Source organism: Pseudorca crassidens, chromosome X, assembly GCF_039906515.1.
Source record: "Pseudorca crassidens isolate mPseCra1 chromosome X, mPseCra1.hap1, whole genome shotgun sequence".
In the NCBI taxonomy this organism is placed as follows: Eukaryota; Metazoa; Chordata; class Mammalia; order Artiodactyla; family Delphinidae; genus Pseudorca; species Pseudorca crassidens.
In genome coordinates this window covers 116,955,536-116,980,790 of record NC_090317.1, presented here as the reverse complement: position 1 = coordinate 116,980,790, position 25,255 = coordinate 116,955,536, and the positions used below count along the sequence as shown (strand labels likewise).

General features: G+C 39.2%; 1 protein-coding gene across 1 annotated transcript; it reads right to left on the bottom strand.

The window, feature by feature from the left end:
• Window positions 1–665: 665 nt before the first annotated feature.
• Window positions 666–23,082, bottom strand: EIF1AX (eukaryotic translation initiation factor 1A X-linked). The gene is made up of 7 exons (XM_067723434.1): window positions 22,842–23,082; window positions 11,723–11,806; window positions 9,520–9,623; window positions 8,383–8,433; window positions 6,186–6,267; window positions 4,951–5,042; window positions 666–1,986 (listed from the first exon to the last, which is right to left on the bottom strand). Exons 1-7 carry the CDS (start codon window positions 22,855–22,857, stop codon window positions 1,981–1,983), a joined length of 435 nt encoding a protein of 144 aa, XP_067579535.1. The 5' UTR covers window positions 22,858–23,082; the 3' UTR covers window positions 666–1,980.
• Window positions 23,083–25,255: the final 2,173 nt, after the last annotated feature.

Here is a 25,255-nt window from a genome sequence, read left to right as displayed (position 1 = left end):
AAAACAATGTGGAGGAAAGATTGCATATACCACAAATTTACCAGAACACTTTTATGTACAGAAGCCTAAATATCTTAGGAGGTTTAGATTACCGACGAAGATGATCACTCAGTCAACTCTTCAAGGCTGGTTCCTTATGAGTACTAAAAACCAGTCCATGGTCTCAGACACATTCCACCTAGGTTAAGTGTTCAGGGACTCCATAGAGTAAGAAACATCAACTGCAATTGTCCACTCTTAGTTTCTGGTTTTTGATTTAATATTTTATAGTACCTCAGATTTTTATTCCAGAGTTTGCACACTTAGGAAAGGAAATTATACTAAGCATGGGATCAAAGATGTGCTTACTAAAAAAAAAAAAAAAAAAAAAAAAGATGTGCTTATTTTCTGAAGCCATGTGAAGGTTTAATCCTCTGTGTATTACTTTTCAACACTGAAGAGTTCTCTGGAGACCAGTAGAATAAAAGTTTCACAAGCTACATGAAGGATTTCTTTTACAGTTGCATACCACTTCAATGTGGCTAGTTAGGTCTAACTAGCCCTGCCCTTAATTTCATCTTACTAGAGTTGATGATGAAAAACTAACAAAGGGTAAATCTAAATTCCCAATAAAATACAAGCAAAAAACACCTGTACACACAATAAAATACATCCTAAACGCAAAGTAAGGGTATAATATACTCTGCAGCATGATACTGTCTTTATTATATTTCTCCACTGTATGTAGTTCTTCCATTCAGAAATAAGAGACCATCTTTTCATTAAGTTGTTATTCCCTCCTCTTTCCCCAGCTTAGGGATACTTTCCCAAAGGCTTAATTTGTACAAACTGTTATGAAATTAAATTTTCATTTACACATAGTTTAAGTGTTTATAAAGCACTCAAAATTGTAGCTCACACGTATATGACTTCTGAAAATAAAACGACACTTTGAACATAATCCTTTTGTTCTGCAAAAATATTCTACATACATGCATATGTTCAAAACAATCTTTTGTTGTTTGGGAATTTTCTATGCACAGTAAGTTAAAAAAAAAAAAGTTGACGACTATATCAGTATCTCCAATGTTAAGATAACTGGGTGCCACCTAGTGTTTGATTTCTGCAACTACCAACTTTACAAATTCAAAACTGCTATTAAAACTCAGGTTCTAAAAACCGCCTTTTTTGTTGATGTTTATAGTGGCAAAATAAGATCATGAAAAGAATGTATACAATATCAAAATCAGTATAAAAATAGCCACATGCTACTTAAATATGAAAAACAGACCAATCATTTTTCACTTTAAATGCAGATTTCTGCCTCCATTAAACTGTACCAAAATCTCAAGGGAAAATTCATGTAAGTAACTGGAATATACAAAAATTCATTGTACAGTAAACAGGCTAGTCAAAACTAGGGCTTAATTATGATTCATAATGCGTGTACGGGGCTTCCCTGGTGGCGCAGTGGTTGAGAGTCCGCCTACCGATGCAGGGGACACGGGTTCGTGTCCCGGTCCGGGAAGATCCCACATGCCGCGGAGCGGCTAGGCCCGTGAGCCATGGCCGCTGAGCCTGCGCTCCGCAACGGGAGAGGCTCACAGCAGTGAGAGGCCCGCGTACCACAAAAAAAAAAAAAAAAAAAAAAAAAATAAGTACATAATGCGTGTACGGCAAATGGTTTTACTCAAAACATCCATTTACTTACTGGAAGTGGTCAAAGTGGGAAAGGCAGTTAACGCATTTTTTTTCTTTTAGAAGAGCAGATGTGGTCTTTTACCCACAAGCTCCGTCACATCAAAAGAACAAAGTGGGTTTAACATTTAAGAGAATTCAGCATTACTAGTTTTTAAAGAAATACCTTAGAAACAAATCAGTCTGCTTTAACAAACTGCACTCATGCTAATGAAATTTTAATCTTCTTTAATGGGTCACAGCCCAAATCCAAATTGTTGAATAATCCTCAAAGAAAGTGGAATGTGAAAGGTTGAGTTCGACTTAGATCTGGAAGGAAAAAGAACATCAGATCAACCAAAAGAAGAATTTTTATATTCCAACAGTCTACCACATGTAAGGGACACATGCACCCCCTTAGGCTATCTGGGAAACAAATCCAGTTTGAAGAGGAAATTCTGAACACTAGGTTTTTCTCAATTCTGGTCTGCTGTCATTGAATCTTTACAGCAGCCTTCAGAATGCTATACGTTATGCAGAATATTCTCAATAAAGTTTACTATTTTACTATCTCCTTCCTTTTGTGCCACTGATTAGAAATTTATTTTGGGGGTAGGAACAGACACAGGGAGTGTTACTTCCTTGAGAAACGGAAAAGTGAGATACCAAATTCTCCTCCCAGTCAACCTGGTTATAGGAGTGAAGGCTAGAACACACAGAAACCATTTGGAGAAACACCTTAGGGAAGAAGTCGGGTTCTCAGGTGACAGACAAAGCGACCCTTACGAAATGGCCAAGATAACTCAAATTCCTTTAATAACCACTACCTTTACTATCCCTTACTGCCAGCCTCAGTTCTGAAGAAGCATTGGCACAAACTGAGAAATACTTTTCTTAGAAAAGCTTAACCCTATCTAGATCCTCACCCTATCACCTCTGTGTATGTGGCTTCATATTGAGGTATGTACTCTGACTAGGTTCTTTATTTCCTAAAAAAGGTCTTCTACCCCAGCTAAGCTGTCAAAATGTTGGGATCGCTCCTTAACCTATAACACAGTAGTAGCTCCATGTCAGGTTCTTGTCACAGAGTATCATCGATAAATCTACTGTCCAAGTGTCATTCACAGCTTAGTCACAAGAATCCTCTGGCTCAGGGGTTTCCAAAGGGAGATAACATAAAAAATAGAATGATATGGTTCATAAGAACCTAGGGGCAGGACAGGAATAAGGACGCAGATGTAGAGAACGGACTTGAGGACACGGGGAGGGGGAAGGGTAAGCTGGGACGAAGTGAGAGAGTGGTATGCACATATATACACTACCAAATGTAAAATCGGTAGCTAGTAGGAAGCAGCCACATAGCACAGGGAGATCAAGATCAGCTCGGTGCTTTGTGACCACCTAGAGGGGTGGGATAGGGAGGGTGGGAGGGAGGCGCAGGAGGGAGGAGATATGGGGATGTATGTATATGTATAGCTGATTCACTTTGTTATACAGAAGAAACACACCACTGTAAAGCAATTATATTCCAATAAAGATGTTAAAAAAAATAGAATGATGGATTTATTTCTTATCCCTTTTCATTTTTCTATTTTAGGGTATGCTCTGAAATACAGTATTGTATGTTTAAAAATTCATAAATGCAAATACACACTGGAGATATGTACTCAAATTTTCTTTAATTCATCATGTATTCTAAAATGGTTTGGAGATGCATCAAAATGTAAGATGGACTGAAGGATGAATAAAGGTATAGGCAGATATGTGATAAACCAAGTACAGAGATGTTAATTATAGAATCTCAGTGGTAGGTATCACTTAATTCAGACTTCCCCGACACCAGCCTTTGTTTTTGTTCGGTTGGGTTTTTTGTTTTTTGGGGGGTTTTTGGCCGCGCCGTGTGGCTTGTGGGATCTTAGTTCCCTGACCAGGGATCGAACCCAGGCCCTTGGCAGTAAAAACACAGAGTCCTAACCACTGGACCGCCAGGTAATTCCCAGCCTTTGTATTTCTGAAAAGCTCCGGTAATTCTGTTGCACAAACAATCCCGGTCAGGAGCAACTACTCTAGGTATACTAAAATTTCACCTTTGAATAAAATCAAACATTACTACTATTATTTTTAGATTTATATACACAGGTGTTCCTGAACTACATTTTTATTTAAAAGGGTTTAAAGAGCCCAACCCAGATTTAAGAGTAACTTATAATACCACCCCAGTTATTAAATAGATTTATATTGCCAGAAACTAAGTTTGAATTTCACTGAAATATTTTAACAGCAGAAGGGCAATGAGGCACTTATTCTTGTGAGCATTACTGCTTTATAGTGAGAAAAAACAACGCATTTTCCTCAAAATTAACACACCAACTCCAAACCAAGAGTTTGCCAATAGTGCATATCCAACAGATAAAATAACTGGCAAAAGGCCTCAATTTTAAGAGGGCGCTTTATTTTTTTGGTGGCTGCGCAGCACAGCTTGTGGGATCTTATTTCCCTGACCAGGAATTGAACCCAGGCCACCACAGTAAAAGCGCCGAGTTCTAACCACTGGACCATCAGGGAATTCCCTTTAACAGGGCTTTTAATATTATGCTGTAATTCCAACACTTCATATGAAACTGGTTCAAACAAGATTATTCTTCTAACATACTAGTGTTTCAATTAAGAGAAGGCACGTTTGTATAACACAGGGAATATAGCCAATCATAGTAACTATAAATAGAGTATAACCTTTAAGAATTGTGAATCACTGTGAACTTCCATGGTGGTCCAGTGGTAAAATTCCATGCTCCAAATGCAGGGGGCCCGGGTTCGACCCCTGGTCGGGGAACTACATCCCAGATGCATGCCACAACTAAGAAGTCCGCATGTCACAACTAAAAAAAAAAATCCCACATGCTTCAACTAAAGATCCCGTGGGCCACAACTAAGACCTGGCACAGCCAAAATAAAATAAATAAATAAATATTTAAAAAAAAATTGTGAATCACCTTACAGTACACTTGTAACTTATATAATATTGTACAACTATATCTCAATTAAAAAAGGCCTGTTTCTTTGATAAAATCTTGTATTTCTCATAACTGTCTGCTAAATTTCTTAATAGCTATCTCTCTAGACACCCTTAACTTAAACAAGTTGAGATTCCAATGCCTAGCATTCATATTGCCAAAGCAAATATCGACCTTTTTAGGAAGAAATACTGAAAAAGATGATAAAATTCTCAAAGCATAAACAGTTTGACTAGCACAAACAAAAGTTGAAAAACTCAAGGTGAAAAATGCTACTTACATCATCAATGTCTTCATCATCATCTCCAATGTCATCAAACTGGATTTCATCATCATCTCCAGGACCAAATGTATCAGTTTCATTGATTTTAGCTAAAGAAACAATAACAAATATACTCATATAATATAACCAAGATGTTAGTAAAATGAATAAATTGCCCACTAAAAGAAGTGGTTGGATATCAAATGTTGCAGTATAAAAGGAGACTCTTACAAGTCAAACTTTTAAGTTTCATTACCAAAAAGACCCTCTTAACTTCTACCTAACAACCCTAGTATATAGAACAGTATTTTACACAACAAAATCTCTAAGTCAAAATGCAAACAAGTTTCTTTTGCTCACAAAGGTATTTTTAGTGAGGCAGGCTCTAATTACACAAATTCTAAAGCTATTACAACTTCCAGCTACACTTCAAAAAACGTCTGAGCACACGCTAACAAGCCACAAATCATCAGATAAACTCATCAATCAGAAAAATTTGGTCAAATCGTGCTTATCCCTAAATAACAGAAATGAACCAGGAAGTGCTAGTCCTATTCCCAGATATATTAGCATTTCCTAGATTGGAAATGCCAAGTAAATAATTTCAGCAGGGTTTTCATGCTCAAGTAAAATTATAGTTTCCTTGATAATATGCAACAGAACCAAAAAATAACTTCCAAGCAAAAAATGTAGGCTTACAAAATAGTATGTAAAGTCACTTCCCCTTTGATGAGGTCATGAGAAACTTATTTTTATTTAAGTTTTATGCGTTAAGAACGCCTAACTTTTGTACTGCAGGGGAGAAACAAAAAACGTTGATTTAACAAAATCCTATGGATACTATGACACTAGGATAAGATGAACTGAAAACTGACTTTTTAATAAAAATCGACAACAGTACCTAATTGCTATCCTTGCTTCACATTTAAAGATGAATAATGACAGTCTCTTTAGAAAGGAACTTTCAAATAAATACTATAATCAATTTATTCCGTTGACTGGCATTACGCAGAAGTTTAGGGCTTATAAAGGATAATTCCTCACCAAAGGTATATTTATTAGGAACAGAATCCCAGTTACTTTTTTCTTAAGGTGTCTAGTACTATGAAGTACAGGCAGGCATACTTGGAATGAATCACGTAAACTCAAAATTAAACATGCAAAATCCACAAAATTCTACCAAAATTCCTTCATCTAAATACCACCAGGTAATAACACCATATAACAGGTTAATGTAATATCTCAGACATTACCATGTTCTGGAAGTTCGCCATATGCCTTCAGACTTCTAGCCTCATCTGCATTGTATTTTAAAATTACATCAGCTTTATTATCCTTAAAAAAGAGACAAATAAGATTTACAAATGATTATGCCAAAATATTATCCGTTATTTCATAAATTAGTTTCAAACTGGATAGAAAATTAAATTTTACTGTTGTGTTATAAACTCCTGTCCTTTTTCTAAAAATTTAAAGTTTTCTCCTGCCCTCTGAAAAACATCCTTGGGTTTAACCCAGTACAAAGAAGCTTGCATGCATAAATGAATAATGATCAACAAGCTTAGGGAAGACAGTTACAGATTTCACTTCAATGCAGAACTGTACAGACCCAATCTTTTGGATTATTTATAGTTACCCTTTGATTAGAAGTCTTTTGAAGTACAAAAATTCCCTGGGACCATAATTTACAGGTGATTAAATACTCTAATTCAAAAATTGAGACCGGTATAATGACCCAAGGAAATTATTATACCTTTCCACGTATCAGTGGTTCTTAGGGTACAAATCCATCAGAATCTCCTATGGAGCTTTTACACCTCCTAAAGACAGATAAATTAGGAGATGTGAAGCCCATGAGTGTGTATTTGTAAAAGATATGGGTATTTCTGATGCAAGTGTCCCACTGAAAACTAATGCTTCAGAATGCTCACACTTCCCCATCCGAAAGGAACCTGACTCAGTTAAGGAAGAAAAAAAGGGTTGAAGCTGATTGTTTCAACTTCAAAAATTCTCAAAGGCAACGTAAGTGATCACTATGATCCAAGAATCGTGTGATTCACACCAGCACTTCTTAAAACGGTAATGTGTACAGAAGCCCAAGTGGATTCTAGTTAAAACGCACATTCTGATTTAGGAGGCCTGGGGTGAGGTCCAAGAATCTGCGTTTCTAACAAGTTGCCAAAAGCTAGTGATGCTACTGGTCCCTGTACCACCCTTTAAGTGGCAGGGACATAAAAGAAGGATCATGGGAGATTACGAATTGGAAAACTTAATGTGGCTGTCATTTTATAGTATGAATGTTACACGTTTCAGAACCTTGATTTCCTTATCTGTCAAACAGGGAACTAACTAATTGCTCCTACTTCTGGGGTTATCTTTAGGATCAAAAGAAGAAAATGGACATTAAAATGGTACGAGTTTCAAGCAGGCTATCTCAACCTCAGCACAGCTGATATATTGGACCACATAATTCATTGTTGTAGGGACTGTCCTGTGCATTGTAGGATGTTTAGCATCACCCCGGTCTCTATCAACTAGATGACCAGCACTGACCCCTACCCCCAGGTGTGAAAACCTGAAATGTCTCCAGACACTGCCAAATGTACTCTGGAGGAAAATAATCACCCACGGTTGAGAACCACTGATTTAAGGTAAAGATTTTAATTCTTTATTCTAGAACATATATTTAAAAAAATCGAAGTACGATCAAAGTTATAAAAATAGAAACAAGATCACTCAAAATGTAAATACATGGTGATGAGTTCCAATAGGTGGAAACCAAATGGATTTCATAGCCCTAGCATGAGTAGAGTCTCCAGGTTGACATCATGAAGGACAACTACCATTTTCTTCCTAAGTGCTCATCTAAATTTAGAGCACATACTTTTATCATGGTTTGTACTGCAATTACTTGTGTGCCTGTCTTACCCTCTCCACTACCAGGCCATAAGCATTTTGTGAGATGACAGCTTGACTCATTCAGTTGTATCCCCTAGAGTAATGGTTTCCAGATTTTGATTTCAAGACGTATAAGTTAAAAAAAAAAAAAAAAAAAAAATGGAGGCAGGCAGTCCAACATAAAATTATTTTTATCTTGCCAACTAAGAACACCAACAAAACCACCACAATATAGTATCCCTCATTCCAAAAAAGGGAACTTTTTAAATATCAAAAAGGGAAAAAGGACTATTTAGCTTCATGAAAAATTCACACTGTCTGTGATTCTTCTATAGTGAAAATGCAGACTCCACAGACTGGCATTTGGGAACCATGATCCCTGGGGTACCTAGCACAATGCCTAAGACAGAACTGGCCCTTAAGAAATGTTTGTTGACACAACAGTGAATAGCATACTGGCCTGGAACTGGTCAAATATGGTTATGACTTATGTTCTAAACATTAATTGCTCATAAAATTCAAGCAAGTAAACAATGAAAATTTTATTTTTACCTGGTAATCCCGTAGACCAACCAATATAATGTCTGAGGTATTTATCCAGACCTATAAAAGTCACAGGAGGTTACATTTAAAATAAAAATAATCAATCAAGAGCAATGTTGAGTCAGTCTTCCCATAAAATACACATACTATTCACCCAACTGTGGGTAAAGTACCTGTATTTAGAATTAGGAAAAAAACTACAGTAAGCAGCTGAGCCACTTTCAAATTTTCTATAATTTTGGAGATTAGAAAAATAACAATCTTATTTAACTACTTGACAGTTTAATAATTCCAGAGGACCAATGATTAGTTCAGAAATTAAGGGATTCTTAATACTGAACCCCTCTAAGTGGTCAGTTATCCATTACAACATATGAGAATAGTAAATTAGGAATGTGGTTTTATCTCCCTCCCTCCCTCCCTCCCACGCACCCAAATACACACAGGAAACAGAACTCCTTTAGTTTGGTAACATGAGCATTAACAAGACAAATTTTTAAAAAATCATAAAGCCAGGGATGGAGCGACTTTTAACCAACCTGATCAATAAATCTGCCTGAACACCTACCCTGATGAGAAATTAATCACCCCTTTCCAAGGCAGCCCATTCATGATCTCAGTTCAGGAAATTTAACATTAATACAACACTTATTTACTGTAATTCATATTCAAATTTTCTTAACACTCCTTACAGCTATTTCCCCCACCCTCAAACCGGAACCCAAACGAGGGCCACCTACTGCATTTAACCATTGCATCTCCTTAATCTCCTTTACATTGAAATAGCCCGCCCTGCTGTTTTTTTTCCATTCATGACATTAACATTATATATACTAGCAGTCAGGCCATTTGTTTTGCAGTGTGTCCCTCAATCTGGACTTGTTAATTGTTTCCTCATGATTTGATTCAGGTTAATCATTTTGGGGCAGGAATAAAACACAGGTGATATAAATGAGTCTTCAGACAGATACCTGTATAAAATTACCATCAAAGATCTTGCTGTTTTGACTTAGAGGTAAATCACTGTTCTACTGAAATCTTTTGGGAACTTAGAAAAATGAGGTCCTTGGCCCATAAAAACCTTAGAGCCATTTTTTCCCCTTAACCATAATTTTATATTAAAGTAAAACAAGTCTCCACACTTACCTTTTTTCTCAGTTTCCCTCTGATGTGACATAACCTCTTTACACCATCAAAACACATCGCTTCTAATCGTCCATTTCCCAACATTTTGATTACCTGAGCATACTCTGGAGGAGGGAAAAGTAAAGGGTATAGGATATTGCTGAATTTTTGATAAAAGCAACTTAAAAGTCCACATACAACTGATTAGAACATACAGGTGTGTTGGTTAGGAATAAGTATATGCAGTAAAATAAGCACAAGGGAGTGATAAAACACCAAGCTAGTTAACGGCAGAGCCAGAACCAAGACTGTGTAATGCCATTTCTATGACAAGCTGTCCCTGCTATCAGAAATATTTTAATTATCTACTCATTTTGAGTTAAGTGGACTGTCCACTGTCTTCATGACCGTATGCTCTACTTCTGGAGATCAAGGTGGCCTGGCCCAAAATGTACACTAAAATGTATCTCATCAATCTCTCACTTTGGATCCTCGCCCAATTTTCGTCTCCTTTCCCTCAGGGGGTTAGTCTTTAGAGGCTAACTGCAACACAATTTTTGGTACACTGGCAAATAAAAATCAGCTTATATGTTATTAATGTCTGTTAAATTAGAATATCTTAGTGATTATTCTGAAGTTTTTGTAAAGCTGGAAAGATGCCCCCAGACAAAATGCCAAACTTTTAATCAACAATCTTTCCAAAAGGGTACCCAGGAAGCCACCCTACTTCACTGCCACTTGAAAAACTGAGATGATGAGCAGTGGCTTGCACACGGGCCGTCTCTTCTGTCATTAAATGACAGAAGACCGGAGGGGGGGGGGGTCACTTCAGAACCTTTAGTTTACTCAAGTTGTATGCAAGACTGATTCCCAAAGAGGACATCCACCAATTTGTAAATACGCTGAAACAAAACTTCCAAAGGCTCGACTGTGGTATTGACAAGTGGAAGTGAGTTACTCAGACTACAGTGAACCTAGCACCCACCTAGGGTCTCAACACGGTTGGTCGATTTAAAGGCAGGCTCTCTTCCAAAGTGGGGGGAAAACGTGAAAAAGAAAAAGTAATGGCAGTCAAAATAAAGTCAACTGCTAAAGGAGGGCAAGAATCAAGGGTAAGAAATAAAAGGGTCTTTTAGCCAAATAACATGTTTCATCTTTAGTGGCTTATATATTCATGGCATGAACAAATCTACCAAGTTCTATAAAAAGATAATTAGAAAAAGTTCTTTGTTAAAAACTGCTGAAAATTACTGGGATAACTAGAAAAATTTAAATATGGACTATATATTAGATAAATAATATATTCACGAGTGTGATAATCCTACTGCAGTTACGTGAGAGAATATACTTGTTCTTAGGAGAAACATGATAAAGTAAGTAGTAAGGGAAAAGTATCACGATGTCTTCAACTAACTTCCAAATGGTTCAGGAAAAACACACACACGCACACAAAGATGAAGGGGTTAAAGGAATTCATGATACTTAGAGTGCAACTTTTCTGAAAGTTTGAAATTACTCAAAATAAAAACATGGGAAATGGGGATATATGTATACGTATAGCTGATTCACTTTGTTATATGGCAGAAACTAACACACCATTGTAAAGCAATTATACTCCAATAAAGATGTTAACCACCCCCCACCCCGAAAAAACCCCCAAAAACATAACTCTCAAAAACCAAAACCAAACAAAACATGGGAAACTACTGTTATGTATCTGGCACTTAACAAAAATCTTAATCAGTTTGAAAAGGTCAATTGTTCAGTTTCATTTTATTATGTTATGAAATTACATGTAATTTACATGCCTCAGATGCATTCCTCAAATACCCATGGTCTACTGAACATACTATGTAGCACCATTCGCTATCAAAAAAAGTCTACTAAGTCATGGAATTGTCAACCATAGCTTTTGAGGCTTAATTCCCTCTGAACTGCTCAATTCATTCTTAGTTGTAACATGAGTGTTCACATAAAACAGTGAAACATACACATTTACAGAAATGCCATCAATCCTCAGCGCATGCTGAGTATACCAAGAAATAGCTACCAGAAGAAAGGCTCTGGAGAAGTGTGGGGGATGAGAAACGGAGAAGAGCAAAAGGGGACATGTGTTTTTTTGCTCAGGATTATGAACAGTATCTCTTTTATGTTGAGAAATTGAAAACCTTACTTAAGAAAGAAAACTATTACTGAAAGAAATCTAACTTATGAAAATGCTTACCTTGCCCATCTTCTTTGAACACCAGCTCTCTCTTTTCAGATTCATTCTCATTCTTACCTCTGCGTCTATTTTTACCTCCTTTACCTAATGGTTTTAAAGAAAAAGACATTAATTATCTGCAAAACAGAAAAAGAAACCAAACTAGGGCTTACAGAATGTTCTTTAAAAGCCACTTAAATTATAAGAAGTACAATCTACTATGTGTAATATAAATAAGCTACACGAATATATTATACAGCACAGGGAATATCGTATTTTACAATAACTTTAAACAGAGTCTAATCTACAAAAATACTGAATCACTATGATGTACACCTGAAACTAATATAATGTTGTAAACCATACTTCAAACAAACAACAAAAACCTGAAAAAAATGAAAAATTAAATAATTCACCTAATTTGGTCATGTATCTCCAATCATATTAAACATATACATGTCATCACTTCCCTACCCTTCCTGGAAATCCCTTTTGGGACACTGCTGACATAAAATACAAACAAACCAAAAGGAGATATCATAAACATCACGACTACTTGGTTGAATACACTGCTCAGTGAACTCCTCCTACAGTGGCCCACAAGGACCAAGGAGGGATATATAATGGCTCATGATAAATTTTATAAAATGGGGTCTCTCTTGTACCTGCTCCCCCAAATGAAAGGTCTGTGTGCAAAAAGAAGATAATTGGGCCGGGGCGGGGGGTGGGTAAAGTTTTATCAACTGGAAAGGGACACTGATTTTGTGGCAGTAGAGGGAGAGCAACAAGTCTGGCAACCCTGAGAGTTTACATTTTGTCCTATAGCTGTAGGATACATCAAGCAAGTTAAAAAGCAAGGTACTTAGAAACAAAAGACAATGGAGACACGATGACCCAAAACCTATGGGATGCAGCAAAATAAGTTCTAAGAGGGAAGTTTATAGCAATACAATCCTACCTTAAGAAACAGGAAGCATCTCAAATAAACAACCTAACCTTGCACCTAAAGCAATTAGAGAAAGAGGAAGGAAAAAATCCCAAAATTAGCAGAAGGAAAAAAATCATAAAGATCAGATCAAAAATAAATGAAAAAGAAATGAAGGAAACGATAGCAAATATCAATAAAACTAAAAGCTGATTCTTGGAGAAGATAAACAAAATTGACAAACCATTAGCCAGACTCATCAAGAAAAAAAGGGAGAAGACTCAAATCAATAGAATTAGAAATGAAAAAGGAGAAGTAACAACTGACACTGCAGAAATACAAAAGATCATGAGAGATTAATACAAGCAACTCTATGCCAATAAAATGGACAACCTGGAAGAAATGGACAAATTCTTAGGAATGCACAACCTGCCAAGACTAAATCAGGAAGAAATAGAAAATATGAACAGACCAATCACAAGCACTGAAATTGAAACTGTGATTAAAAATCTTCCAACAAACAAAAACCCAGGACCAGATGGCTTCACAGGCGAATTCTATCAAACATTTAGAGAAGAGATAACACCTATCCTTCTCAAACTCTTCCAAAATACAGCAGAGGGAGGAACGCTCCCAAACTCATTCTACGAGGTCACCATCACCCTGATACCAAAACCAGACAAAGATGTCACAAAGAAAGAAAACTACAGGCCAATATCACTGATGAACATAGATGCAAAAATCCTCAACAAAACACTAGCAAACAGAATCCAAGAGCACATTAAAAGGATCATACACCATGATCCAGTGGGGTTTATCCCAGGAATGCAAGGATTCTTCAATATATGCAAATCAATCAATGTGATACACCATATTAACAAACTGAAGGAGAAAAACCATATGATCATCTCAATAGATGCAGAGAAAGCTTTCGACAAAATTCAACACCCATTTATGATAAAAACCCTGCAGAAAGTAGGCACAGAGGGAACTTTCCTCAACATAATAAAGGCCATATATGACAAACCCACAGCCAACATCGTCCTCAATGGTGAAAAACTGAAAGCATTTCCACGAAGATCAGGAACAAGAACAAGGTTGCCCACTCTCACCACTCTTATTCAACATAGTTTTGGAAGTTTTAGCCACAGCAATCAGAGAAGAAAAGGAAATAAAAGGAATCCAAATTGGAAAAGAAGAAGTAAAGCTGTCACTCTTTGCAGATGACATGATACTATACATAGAGAATCATAAAGATGCCACCAGAAAACTACTAGAGCTAATCAATGAATTTGGTAAAGTAGCAGGATACAAAATTAATGCACAGAAATCTCTGGCATTCCTATACACTAAGGATGAAAAATCTGAAAGTGAAATCAAGAAAACACTCCCATTTACCATTGCAACAAAAAGAATAAAATGTCTAGGAATAAACCTACCTAAGGAGACAAAAGACCTGTATGCAGAAAATTATAAGACACTGATGAAAGAAATTAAAGATGATACAAATAGATGGAGAGATATACCATGTTCTTGGATTGGAAGAATCAACATTGTGAAAATGACGCTACTACCCAAAGCATTCAACAGATTCAATGCAATCCCTATCCAACTACCACTGGCATTTTTCACAGAACTAGAACAAAGAATTTCACAATTTGTATGGAGACACAAAATTCCCCGAATAGCCAAAGCAATCTGGAGAAAGAAAAACGGAGCTGGAGGAATCAGGCTCCCTGACTTCAGACTATATTACAAAGCTACAGTAATCAAGACAGTATGGTACTGGCAGAAAAACAGAAATATAGATCAATGGAACAGGATAGAAAGCCCAGAGATAAACCCATGCATGTACGGTCACCTTATCTTTGATAAAGGAGGCAAGAATATACAGTGGAGAAAAGACAGCCTCTTCAATAAGTGGTGCTGGGAAAACTGGACGGGTACATGTAAAAGTATGAAATTAGATCACTCTCTAACACCATACACAAAAAGAAACTCAAAATGGATTAAAGATCTAAATGTAAGGCCAGACACTATCAAACTCTTAGAGGAAAACATAGGCAGAACACTCTATGACATAAATCACAGCAAGATCCTTTTTGACCCACCTTCTAGAGAAATGTAAATAAAAACAAAAATAAACACATGGGACCTAATGCAACTTCAAAGCTTTTGCACAGCAAAGGAAACCATAAACAAGACCAAAAGACAACCCTCAGAGTGGGATAAAATATTTGCAACTGAAGCAACTGACAAAGGATTAATCTCCAAAATTTACAAGCAGCTCATGCAGCTCAATAACAAAAAAACAAACAACCCAATCCAAAAATGGGCAGAAGACCTAAACAGACATTTCTGCAAAGAAGATATACAGATTGCCAACAAACACATGAAAGGCTGCTCAACATCATTAATCATTAGAGAAATGCAAATCAAAACTACAATGAGATATCATCTCACACCTGTCAGAATGGCCATCATGAAAAAAATCTATAAACAATAAATGCTGGAGAGGGTGTGAAGAAAAGGGAACACTCTTGCACTGCTGGTGGGAATGTGAATTGGTACAGCCACTATGGAGAAGAGTATGGAGGTTCCTTAAAAAACTAGAAATAGAACTACCATACAACCCAGCAATCCCACTACTGGGCATATACCCTGAGAAAACCATAATTCAAAGAGTCACGTACCAAAATGTTCATTGCAGCTCTATTTACAATAGCCAGGAGATGGAAGCAAACTAAGTGTTCATCATCGGATGAACAGATAAAGATGTGGCACATATATACAATGGAATATCACTCAGCCATAAAAAGGAATGAAACTGAGTTATTTGTAGTGAGGTGGATGGACCTAGAGACTGTCATACAGAGTGAAGTAAGTCAGAAAGAGAAAAACAAATACCGTATGCTAACACATATACATGGAGTCTAAGAAAAAAAAAAGGTCACGAGGAACCTAGGGGTAAGACGGGAAAAACGACACATACCTACTAGAGAATGGACTTGCGGATATGGGGAGGGGGACGGGTAATCTGTGACAAAGTGAGAGAGTGGCATGGACATATACACACTACCAAATGTAAAATAGATAGTGGGAAGCAGCCGCATAGCACAGGGAGATCAGCTAGGTGGTTTGTGACCACCTAGAGGGGTGGGATAGGGAGGGTGGCAGGGAGGGAGACGCAGGAGGGAAGAGATATGGGAACATATGTATATGTATAACTGATTCACTTTGTTATAAAGCAGAAACTAGCACACCATTGTAAAGCAATTATACTCCAATGAAGATGTTAAAAAAAAAAAAAAAGCAAGGTAGTAACTGCCTGATCTTGGAAGTAACCAAGATGTCCTTCAGTAGGTGAAAGCATAAACTGTGGTACTTGCATAGAATGGAATACTATTCAGCAATAAAAGGAAATGAGCTATCAACCCCCCCCCCAAAGACATGGAGAAAACTTAAATGTATATTACTAAGGGAAGGAAGCCAATCTGTAAAGGCTGAATAGTATGATTCCAACCATATAACATTTTTGAAAAGGCAAAACTATAGAGAGAGTAAAAAGATCAGTAGTTGCCAGATGGGGAGCGGGGAAGGAAGGACAGGTGAATAGGTGAACAACAGGATTTTTAACGCAGTATGGTACTGTAATGGTGGATACATGTCACTATATATTTGTCAAAAATCCATAAAACGTACAACACAAAGAATGAACCTTAATGTAAACTATGGACTATCTATAGTGGCTCATGTAAGATATTAATAATAGAGGAAACTGGGAGGGTGGGAGTTGGAACTCTGCAATTTCTGCTCATTTTTTTATCAACATAAAACTGCTCTAAAAGACAGTCTGGTAAAAAACAGTAAAAATCAAGGTACACTAGGGATGCAATCAGCAAAATCTAGCTGGGGGTTGGGGGATGACGGGGACGATGACAACATGGGGACGAATCCACAAGACAATCTGTTTTCTTCAACAGATACATTATGAAGAAAAAAACCCCCACAGATGGATGAAGAACCTACCAGTTAGAAAAGACTTAAAAGATATCAACCAATGACAATGTATAGCCCATATGTGGACCCTGATTTGGTGTGGACGGTGCAAGTTTAGCTGTGAATTAATGATGTCCGAGGCCAGGAGTTGAGTACATGGAGGCTCATTATACTAGTCTACTTTTGTATATGTTCAAAATTCTTCATAATGTAAGTTTAACAACAAATAGAGCAAGCTGAAGAAGAGTATAAAGCTACCATTGTGTAAAAAAGGGATATTCATACTTGCTTACATATAAAATATCTCTGGAAGGGCACGTACAAGAAAGTTAATGACTGCCTGTGAGAAGAACTCATTGGCAAGAGGACACACTTAGGAAAGACATTTCATTCTACACTTTTTGAAACCTGAATCGTGAACTTTACTATTCAAAAATCTTAAATAGGGCTTCCCTGGTGGCACAGTGGTTGAGAGTCCGCCTGCCGATGCAGGGGACACGGGTTCGTGCCCCGGTCTGGGAGGATCCCACATGCTGCGGAGCGGCTGGGCCTATGAGCCATGGCCGCTGAGCCTGCGCTCCACAACGGGAGAAGCCACAACAGTTAGAGGCCCACGTACCGCAAAAAAAAAAAAAAAAAAAAAAAATCTTAAATAGTTCAACAAAAAATAGAGGTGTGACATGATCCTCTGGGTGGGAAAACTGGTAAGAAGGTCACTGTCCTTATTACACATAGAATGAAGCACACCTAGCCTGACCGTGAAGAGGAAGACACAAATAAGAGGAATATTTCTGAGATGGAAACAACATGGGAATTGTGACCATATGTGAAGGGAGGAATAAAGGATACATGGAGCTTTCACAAAACTTCTCAGGATCTCAATTCCAGCCTCTATAAAATGAGGGAGTTAGAACAGAAGATTCAAGTGCCTCTATATTCCTTCTACCATGTAGGGTTCTAGAATTCTTCTATCTACCGGTAGCCTTAAAAATCTGTACCCTCCCTCCCATTTTCCATACTTTAAATAATGACACTGCTGATCATTTCTCAACTCTTTTTCTGACTTTTAAAGGGCCACTTGCACTATTCTTGACCTTTCATCACCCCTACCCCTTCACTATGCCTATCCCTTTTGAGCTTCATTAAGTCCAAATTCTCAGCTTCTGCTTACCTACTTTCTAAGGAAAAATTTCTCTCACCTACCACTTCTATGCTAAGAATTTTACATCTCATCCTACTATTTCAACTAAGCTTTGGCCTCATTTCTAATGTGAGGCTCAGCACATTTCCAGTGAATGGGCTACTGTCATTCAAATTTTACTCAAAACTCAAATTACTTTCTTTTACAAAGTTGGTCCTTAATAAACATCCTTATTTCTGTTAGTGGTTAACATAACTACCTTAAAGAATATAAGTCTTTCAACCTATAAGCATGACAGCAATCTACCTCTCATTACTCCTCTTCAATTTCCCTATGCTTCAATCCAAGCAGACTTCTCGCTGTCCCAGTAACTCGCCCTTAACAAGCTTATGCCTATGAGATAGGCATTATTTTGTCTTTATCTCACAAGAGAGAATGAAGTGAGAGCTGGTATTTGCATCAGGCAGTATCACCCCAGTGGATTATACTCTTAACCAGTATGCAGTAATGCCACCCATTGACTTGTCACTATCACTCTATGAGATAATAAGTCATTTATGCCCAGTTTACCAGTGAGTTTACTGAAGCTCAGAGAAGCAACACTATTAGTGAGTGGGGGTGACCAGATCCAACCTAATCCTTTTTTGTTCCTGGCCCCCACATTAGGGTATCTCTCCACAGCGTTCTGTTCCCATTCTAGAACCTAAACCACATTGGCAGCCATTCCAAAAGACAGAAGAAAGGTGTTAAGTGGTAGCGACACTAAGGGACTCACGGGACGAGCCTGGAAGCAGCAAAAACAGTTCACAGCCCAAAAAGAATAAAGAACGTGTACCTGGCCACTGCAAAGACAGACTCTTAACTTCTTGAGTCATGTGCACTTACTCTGTCCCAGGGGCAGTCTCACAATGCTCTGTGCTATGTTCGGCAGGCCTCTACAATGTCTGACCCACCCAGAGTCCTCAGAGCTCATTTCCTAGAAAGAGAAAAGTATCCTCTGCTTCAAGCCACCAACCATGTCAAATCTTCAAAGCAGAGTGGGCATCAGTGCAAGTATCACACCTACTTTGTTTACTGAGTCACATATTTACTTGGAAAATTCTTTGAATCAATCACTCAAGAGTAGCCCATACATTCCTAAAGGACTGGTGATTTTAAAACTAAAAGTAGTAACTTCTTTAAAGTGTGGGAGCACCTTACCCCAACTGCTCTTCATAAGTGGGCCCAAGGCTACCTTTTTTCCCTGAGGTAATAAACTGACAGAGTCTAGAGGATTCTAGAGGAAATAAGCTGGTAAGAATCAATCCAAATCAAGTCATTCAACACACAGTTAGTGGCAACACAGTTAGTGGCAACATACAGTTAGTGGCAACACACAGTGACAATACGTGTGTAAACATCACAAAGATTATGTTCACAGGCTCTGGCTTTTCCAATGAATAAAAACAGAAAAATAATCATGAATTTATTTCACATTAGTAAACTGCATCTCATAAAACTCGGGAGTCTTGAAAAGTACTGTTCCTCTAAGATAACAAGTAGAGATAACAGATGGGTTTTACAACTATAGGAATGCTTAAACACCAAATTCAGAATGGTGGCTACCTCCTGGAAGAGATGAAGAGAGGGAGCGGAAGGGGATTGGGGAGGGGAACACAGAGGGCTTTAACTGAATATGTGTTGTAATTCTCAAGTTCAGAGTAATGGGTTGATTCCCCAGGCATTCACTGCATTATTTATAATTTTTGTATGCCTCATGTGTTATTTATAAAAGAATGATTCATTGCTTGTCAATTTACCAGAATTAACCATACCCTGATCATCCCCTTCCCTATTTTATTGCCATGTAATGAAATGAACTTTAAAGGAGGTTTGTGAACTAGATGTGTTTTAATGTAGTTCAGTCCCTTTGGAACCAAGGGAGAGCCTATTATTCACCTAAGGGTGGAGTCAACAGAAGGGAGGTGACTTAATCCAACAATTATTTACTGAGCATCTACTAAGTGTCAAGTGCTAGCAACCCAATGTGGCATCTCATTGCAGTGGCTTCTCTTGTTGTGGAGCATGGGCTCTAGGCGCGCAGGTTTCAGCAGTTGTGGCATGTGGACCCAGTAGTTGTGGCTCGCGGGCTGAGCTGCTCCATGGCATGTGGGATCTTCCCGGACCAGGGCTCGAACCCATGTCCCCTGCATTGGCAGGCGGATTCTTAACCACTACACCACCAAGGAAGTCCGAATCGCTCGCTCACTTTAAAGTGGCTAACTTTATGTGATGTGACTTTCACCTCAATAAATTAAAAAATATAGTATACGACATTAGGTATATTATATACTTACACTCTAGACACCCTTGAGACAATAGGGGAAATTTGAAAATGGACTGGATGTTGGATGATGTTAAGAAATTACTGTTAGAAATTTAGCATTGATAATGCAACTGTAAATATGTCCCTCTGCCATTTGGGCCACTGACACCACAAAAGCCCACCCTGAGCTGTGGGCCTCCGGGAACCCCACCCGGACAGAAGTTGAGCACCAGTGCTGGTCCTGCAGCTTTCCTCTCGGAGCTTCCCCACCCCCGCCCTTCTCCTTGGCCCGCTGCTGCCAGTTAGGCCCTGCCGCTGGGACGCTGCAGAGGGCAGGCTGGAGCAGAAAGGGGATTTGCTTCTCGGTTTTACTGGCATAAACTCAGCAGCAGTCTTCTGGCTGTAACTGCTTTCAGTGGTTGCAGATGATTCCCTTTTGCTTTGCCCCAGAACCAACCTCACAGGGTCCTCAAAGACCCTGCTATCGACAGCGCCCCCTCTTTAGAGGTCTGGGCCCCTCCTCCAAGTTTTGTCAGGTTTGTTTGTTTTTCTTTAATTGGAGTATAGTTGATTTACAATACTGTGTTAGTTTCAGGTGTACAGCAAAGTGATTCAGTTATACATATATATGTATATATCTAAATTCTTTTTTTGATTCTTTTCCATTATGGTTTATTACCATAAATTCAAAATACTGAATATAGTTCCCTGTGCTCTACAGTAAATCCCTGTTGTTTTTGTCAGTCTTAATAATAACAACCTCTCTCCTTTTTTCCCTCCAGTTCTAGGAGCCATAGCTGTTTCTAGCAATTGCTACCTTAGGGTGGTTCCCTTTTTGCCTTTTCAGCTCTCCAATACATGGGTTAACCAACCTTTATATTATAATGATTTTTTTTTTGATGTGGACCATTTTTAAAGTCTTTATTGAATTTGTTACAATACTGCTTGTTTTATGTTTTGGTGTTTTGGCCGTGAGGCATGTGGGATCTCAGCTCCCCAACCAGGGATCGAACCCGCACGCCCCGCATTGGAAGGCGAAGTCTTAACCACTGGACCACCAGGGAAGTCCCCTATTCTTTATATTAAATTTTGTCTGTGAAAATAACTTTTATTGCTATCTTTTGACAGGACATGACTGATGCATCAACTGCAGACAGTTATTCATTATATTTGCTTTATAGCTTATTGTAGGTCTGAAATCTTTCATTCTAATATTTTCATTTTACCATTTTAATTAGCAACCAAAAAATATAAGGTAGCTAGGAATAAACCGGACAAAAGATGCACATGAAATGTAAGGAGATATTAAACAACACCTAAATAAAGGAAAGATATACTACATTCAGGCATGGGAAGACAAATATCCCTAAAGATGCCAATCTTCTCCAAACTAGATACTACTTCTCCAATAGTAGTATCTAGTTTGTGTCTTCTCCAATAGATACAACCTTCTCCAATAGATACTACTATTGCCCTTCAGAACTTACAGTCTAGTGAGGAAATCGGAAATCTCATCGCCAGAAATAAAGGTGAAAAATAAGATATCTATTGAATGGATCCAGTTACCATCTCAGATGATGTAGGTTACAAGAAAACCATGACTTTGAAAACCCTATTTTGTCACCCCGTCTTTACCAGAATAATTAGCAGTATAATACTTGCTACGAAAAGGAACGGCAAGTAAGAGGGCAGTGAGGTGGAGTGCCCTGAGAGAGCTGCACCAAATCTCGCACAGAACTGCAACCAAATACATCAAGGAATAAAAAGAGTAGTGACAGCTACAAAGAGGAAATGAGGTCGAATTCCTGGAGCCAGCTGTGAAGTAAAAAAGAGAACAGAGTAGGCCTGGGTCAGGGCAGGGGTCTCAAAGATGACTAATCAAAGGAAACTTGTGGGTTGTGAAATACATGCCTCTCCTGTAGGAAAATACCTTTTCCCTGTTTCGACTTCCACAATTTCCTCTGAGAAATTGTAAGAATACTGAAGACAGAAACACCATTAAGTCTTAAAAAAAGAATTTCTTTAGGACTGTTCTGCTTTTACCTAGATTAGGCCTTCCATTTTGCAAATTCCAAATAAAATTATCCTCAAATCTGACAGTTTGTGAATGTTTGGCCTAAGAATGGTAGGAACTGAAAGGTCTTTACTCCCACCACAATATATACCGATCTGGAGCAAAAGTAGAAAACTTGGCTAAATATGGAACAGGTGTTCTGGGAAAAAGAAAGCCCCGTAAAAGGATGGGTAAGAGTAAGTCTCTAGAGAGGAACCTTAATGCATCAAGGTTTCGTCCACTATTTACAAAAGAGAGAGGGAGTAGTCTCAACAATACCCAACAACTGCCCATAAAGAATTCCATGCAGGAGTACCTGATGGCCACTTAAAACAGGCATCACCCTTTGAAAGTTAAGAACTGCCGGGAAGACCAAAGACGCCCATTTGCGAAGCCCAGGCGGCCACGGGGGAGGTCTCCCCACAGGTCCCTATAGTGCCGGGGTCAGTCTGGCGCGAATCTGGAGCAGAAGCACACGTCCTCCCGCAGGAGGCCCTACAAAAATGGCGTCGGCTCCACCCCAATGTGACCAAACTGGAAGACAGGAGTAACTTCCCAGCTCCTCTCCCGAGCCCAGGATCGCGTCCGGATCGCCCAGCTGCGTGCAGGCAGGGCGAAGAGGCAGGTTACTGCCGCCTAGGAGATCCGGAGGCCGCGTGCACAGCCGGGGAGACCGGGCCGAGCGGAGTCGTGGTCCCGGGGTCCAGGCGGCATTACCTTTATTCTTAGGCATGGCGGTGACGACGGCCTCGCTGCGTCTCCGACTCCTATCTGGGTGGCGGCGGCGACTCCTCCGAGGGGCGACGCGTGGGACAGCGTGACACGAAGCAGGCGGGGGAGAGCGGATCGCGCGCGCGCGAGAATCTAACAACCGAGCTCTTCCGAGATCCGCTTGCACCCACGCTGGGCCGCGACAAATGGCGTCGCGGCTGCTTGCGTCGCTTTTCCCCGCCTCCCAGCGCCCTCAGGGCCCGCCCCCACTCCCGGCCCTACGGCGTAGGCGGGGCCGACTGACGCCTATTGTCAGAGCGGAGGGTGACGCGGTCCCGGAGCGTTTCCCGCAGTTTGCCAAACCCCTTGGGGGACTGGGCCGTGAGCAGGCAGAAGGCGGAATCCGGGAGGGAGTGGGCGGGGCCCACCACAATAAAGGCGGGTTCTGGTAGCGCCCGCTGCTGGCTGCTTTGTGGCAGACTGGCGTCTCAAGGTTTGAGCTGCGGGCTCATTAACTCTAATCTCAACAGCTCAGTCTTAACTTGACCCAAAGCGTAATATTTGCATGACACTTGTTATTACTTTATAAATATCTGTGTTTCCTACCTCACTGTAAACCTTATTTGGCAGAGATCACATCTCTTGCTTACTATTACCAGCATTTAGCAGAATGTCTGGCACATAGTAAGTGCTCAACACACAGGAAGGGAGGGGAGAAGACAAACTGAGTGTTAGGGGCTGCATTGTATCCTCCCAAAATTCGTATGTTGAATTCACAACCCCCAATACCTCAGGATGTGACTTTGGAGATAGGGTCTTTAAAGAGGTAATTAAATTGAAATGAGATCATTAAGGTGGGCCCTGATCCAATATGACTGGTGTCTTTATAAGTAAGCAGAGATTAGCACACAGCACAGAGGGGAGCATCGCATGAGTAAGAAGGCGGCCATCCTAGAAGCCCAGGAGAGACCTTAAAAGAGACTAACACTGCGGACACCTTGATCTCAGATTGGTAGCCTTCAGAACTGTGAGAAAATAAATTTTTGTTGTTTAAGCCACCCAGTCTGTGGTACTTTGTTTATGGTAACTTCAGCAAGCTAATACAGCTGACTATGCAGGATGAATAGCTTTATTTTTAAGTAAGCTTATTTTAAATAAATCACCTTTCTGAAAACATTAGCATTTCAACATTTTCTAAGGAGGTGGACATACCTAAGTGACAGAGAAATAAAGTACAATTGTCAAACAAAGTGGTTCTCTACCAGGGACATTTGACAGTGTCTGGAGACACTTCTGGTTGTCACATCTGGGGAAGGAAGGCCGTGTTGCTGGCATCTCGTGGGCAGAGGCCAGGGGTGCTGCTAAACATCCTACAGTGCACAGTACAGGCCCGTCACCCCTAAACAAAGCAGTATCCAGCCCAAAACATTATTAAGAGTTGAGGATGACAAACCAGTGACAGATGCACTTCTTAGAGGAAATGGAAAGATCCGGGTTTCTCTTTCCATCTGTAGTATTTTGCAGTTTACACGATTGAGGATGAAAGGATAGCTACAAAATTTATTTAAATTTTACTTCCAGGCCAAATAATTGTGAACTTGGGCTTTGGAGTTAGAGAGACCCGGTTCAAATTCAGCTCTGCAGCAACTTATTACTATATGATCTTGGACAAGTTACTTAACCTATTTATAAGGCTCAGTTTTTTTCATCTTTAAATTGGGTGTAGGAATAGAACTTACCATTTTGGGTTGTCGTGGGAATTAAATTGATATAATGCATTCAAGTGTTCAGTAATTATGCCTAGCACGTGGCAAGTAATCAGATTCCAAATATTTTAAGTTTAAATATTTAAAAATCAAAAGTCTCTGTCAATTATCCAATATAAAACACCAAAGGAGAAAAAAAATCAGGCTTCATTTCTGTTACAGGATGGCTCCCAAACATGACTGATCATCAGAATCATTTTGAAGGAGGTGAGTCATGGGGACATCTGGGGGAAATGTGTTCTAGGCAGAGGGAACAGCAAGGACAAAGACCCTGAGTGGGAGCGTGCTTGGCATATTCAAGAAACAGCAAGAAGGCCCATGTGGCTAGGGGAGCTTGGGGAGATGAGATCAGAGAGGTAGGGAGACCAGATCACTTGTTATAATCCTTAGTAGGTTTTGAACAGATCATTTTTGCTTCTGTGTTAAGAACAGACTGTAGAGGGGCAAGGGAGGAAACAGACACCATGCAGGAGGCTACCCCAAATAGTCCAAGCAAAAGACAATGGTGGCTCTGACTAGGGTACAAAGTTTCTTTATGGGATGATGAGAATGTTCTAAAATTAGATTATGATAATAGTCACACAACTCTGTAAATATACTAAAAACCTTTAAATGGGTAAACTTTATGGTATGTAAATTATATCTCAATAAAGC

What these genes read in the sequence shown, in the direction of transcription:
- EIF1AX (XM_067723434.1), bottom strand. An exon ending in GAGGGAAACTGAGAAAAAAG is followed by an intron (nt 8,434 to 9,519) that starts GTAAGTGTGGAG and finishes TGACTTTTATAG; the next exon opens with GTCTGGATAAATACCTCAGA. An exon ending in TGGCGAACTTCCAGAACATG is followed by an intron (nt 5,043 to 6,185) that starts GTAATGTCTGAG and finishes TTGTTTCTTTAG; the next exon opens with CTAAAATCAATGAAACTGAT.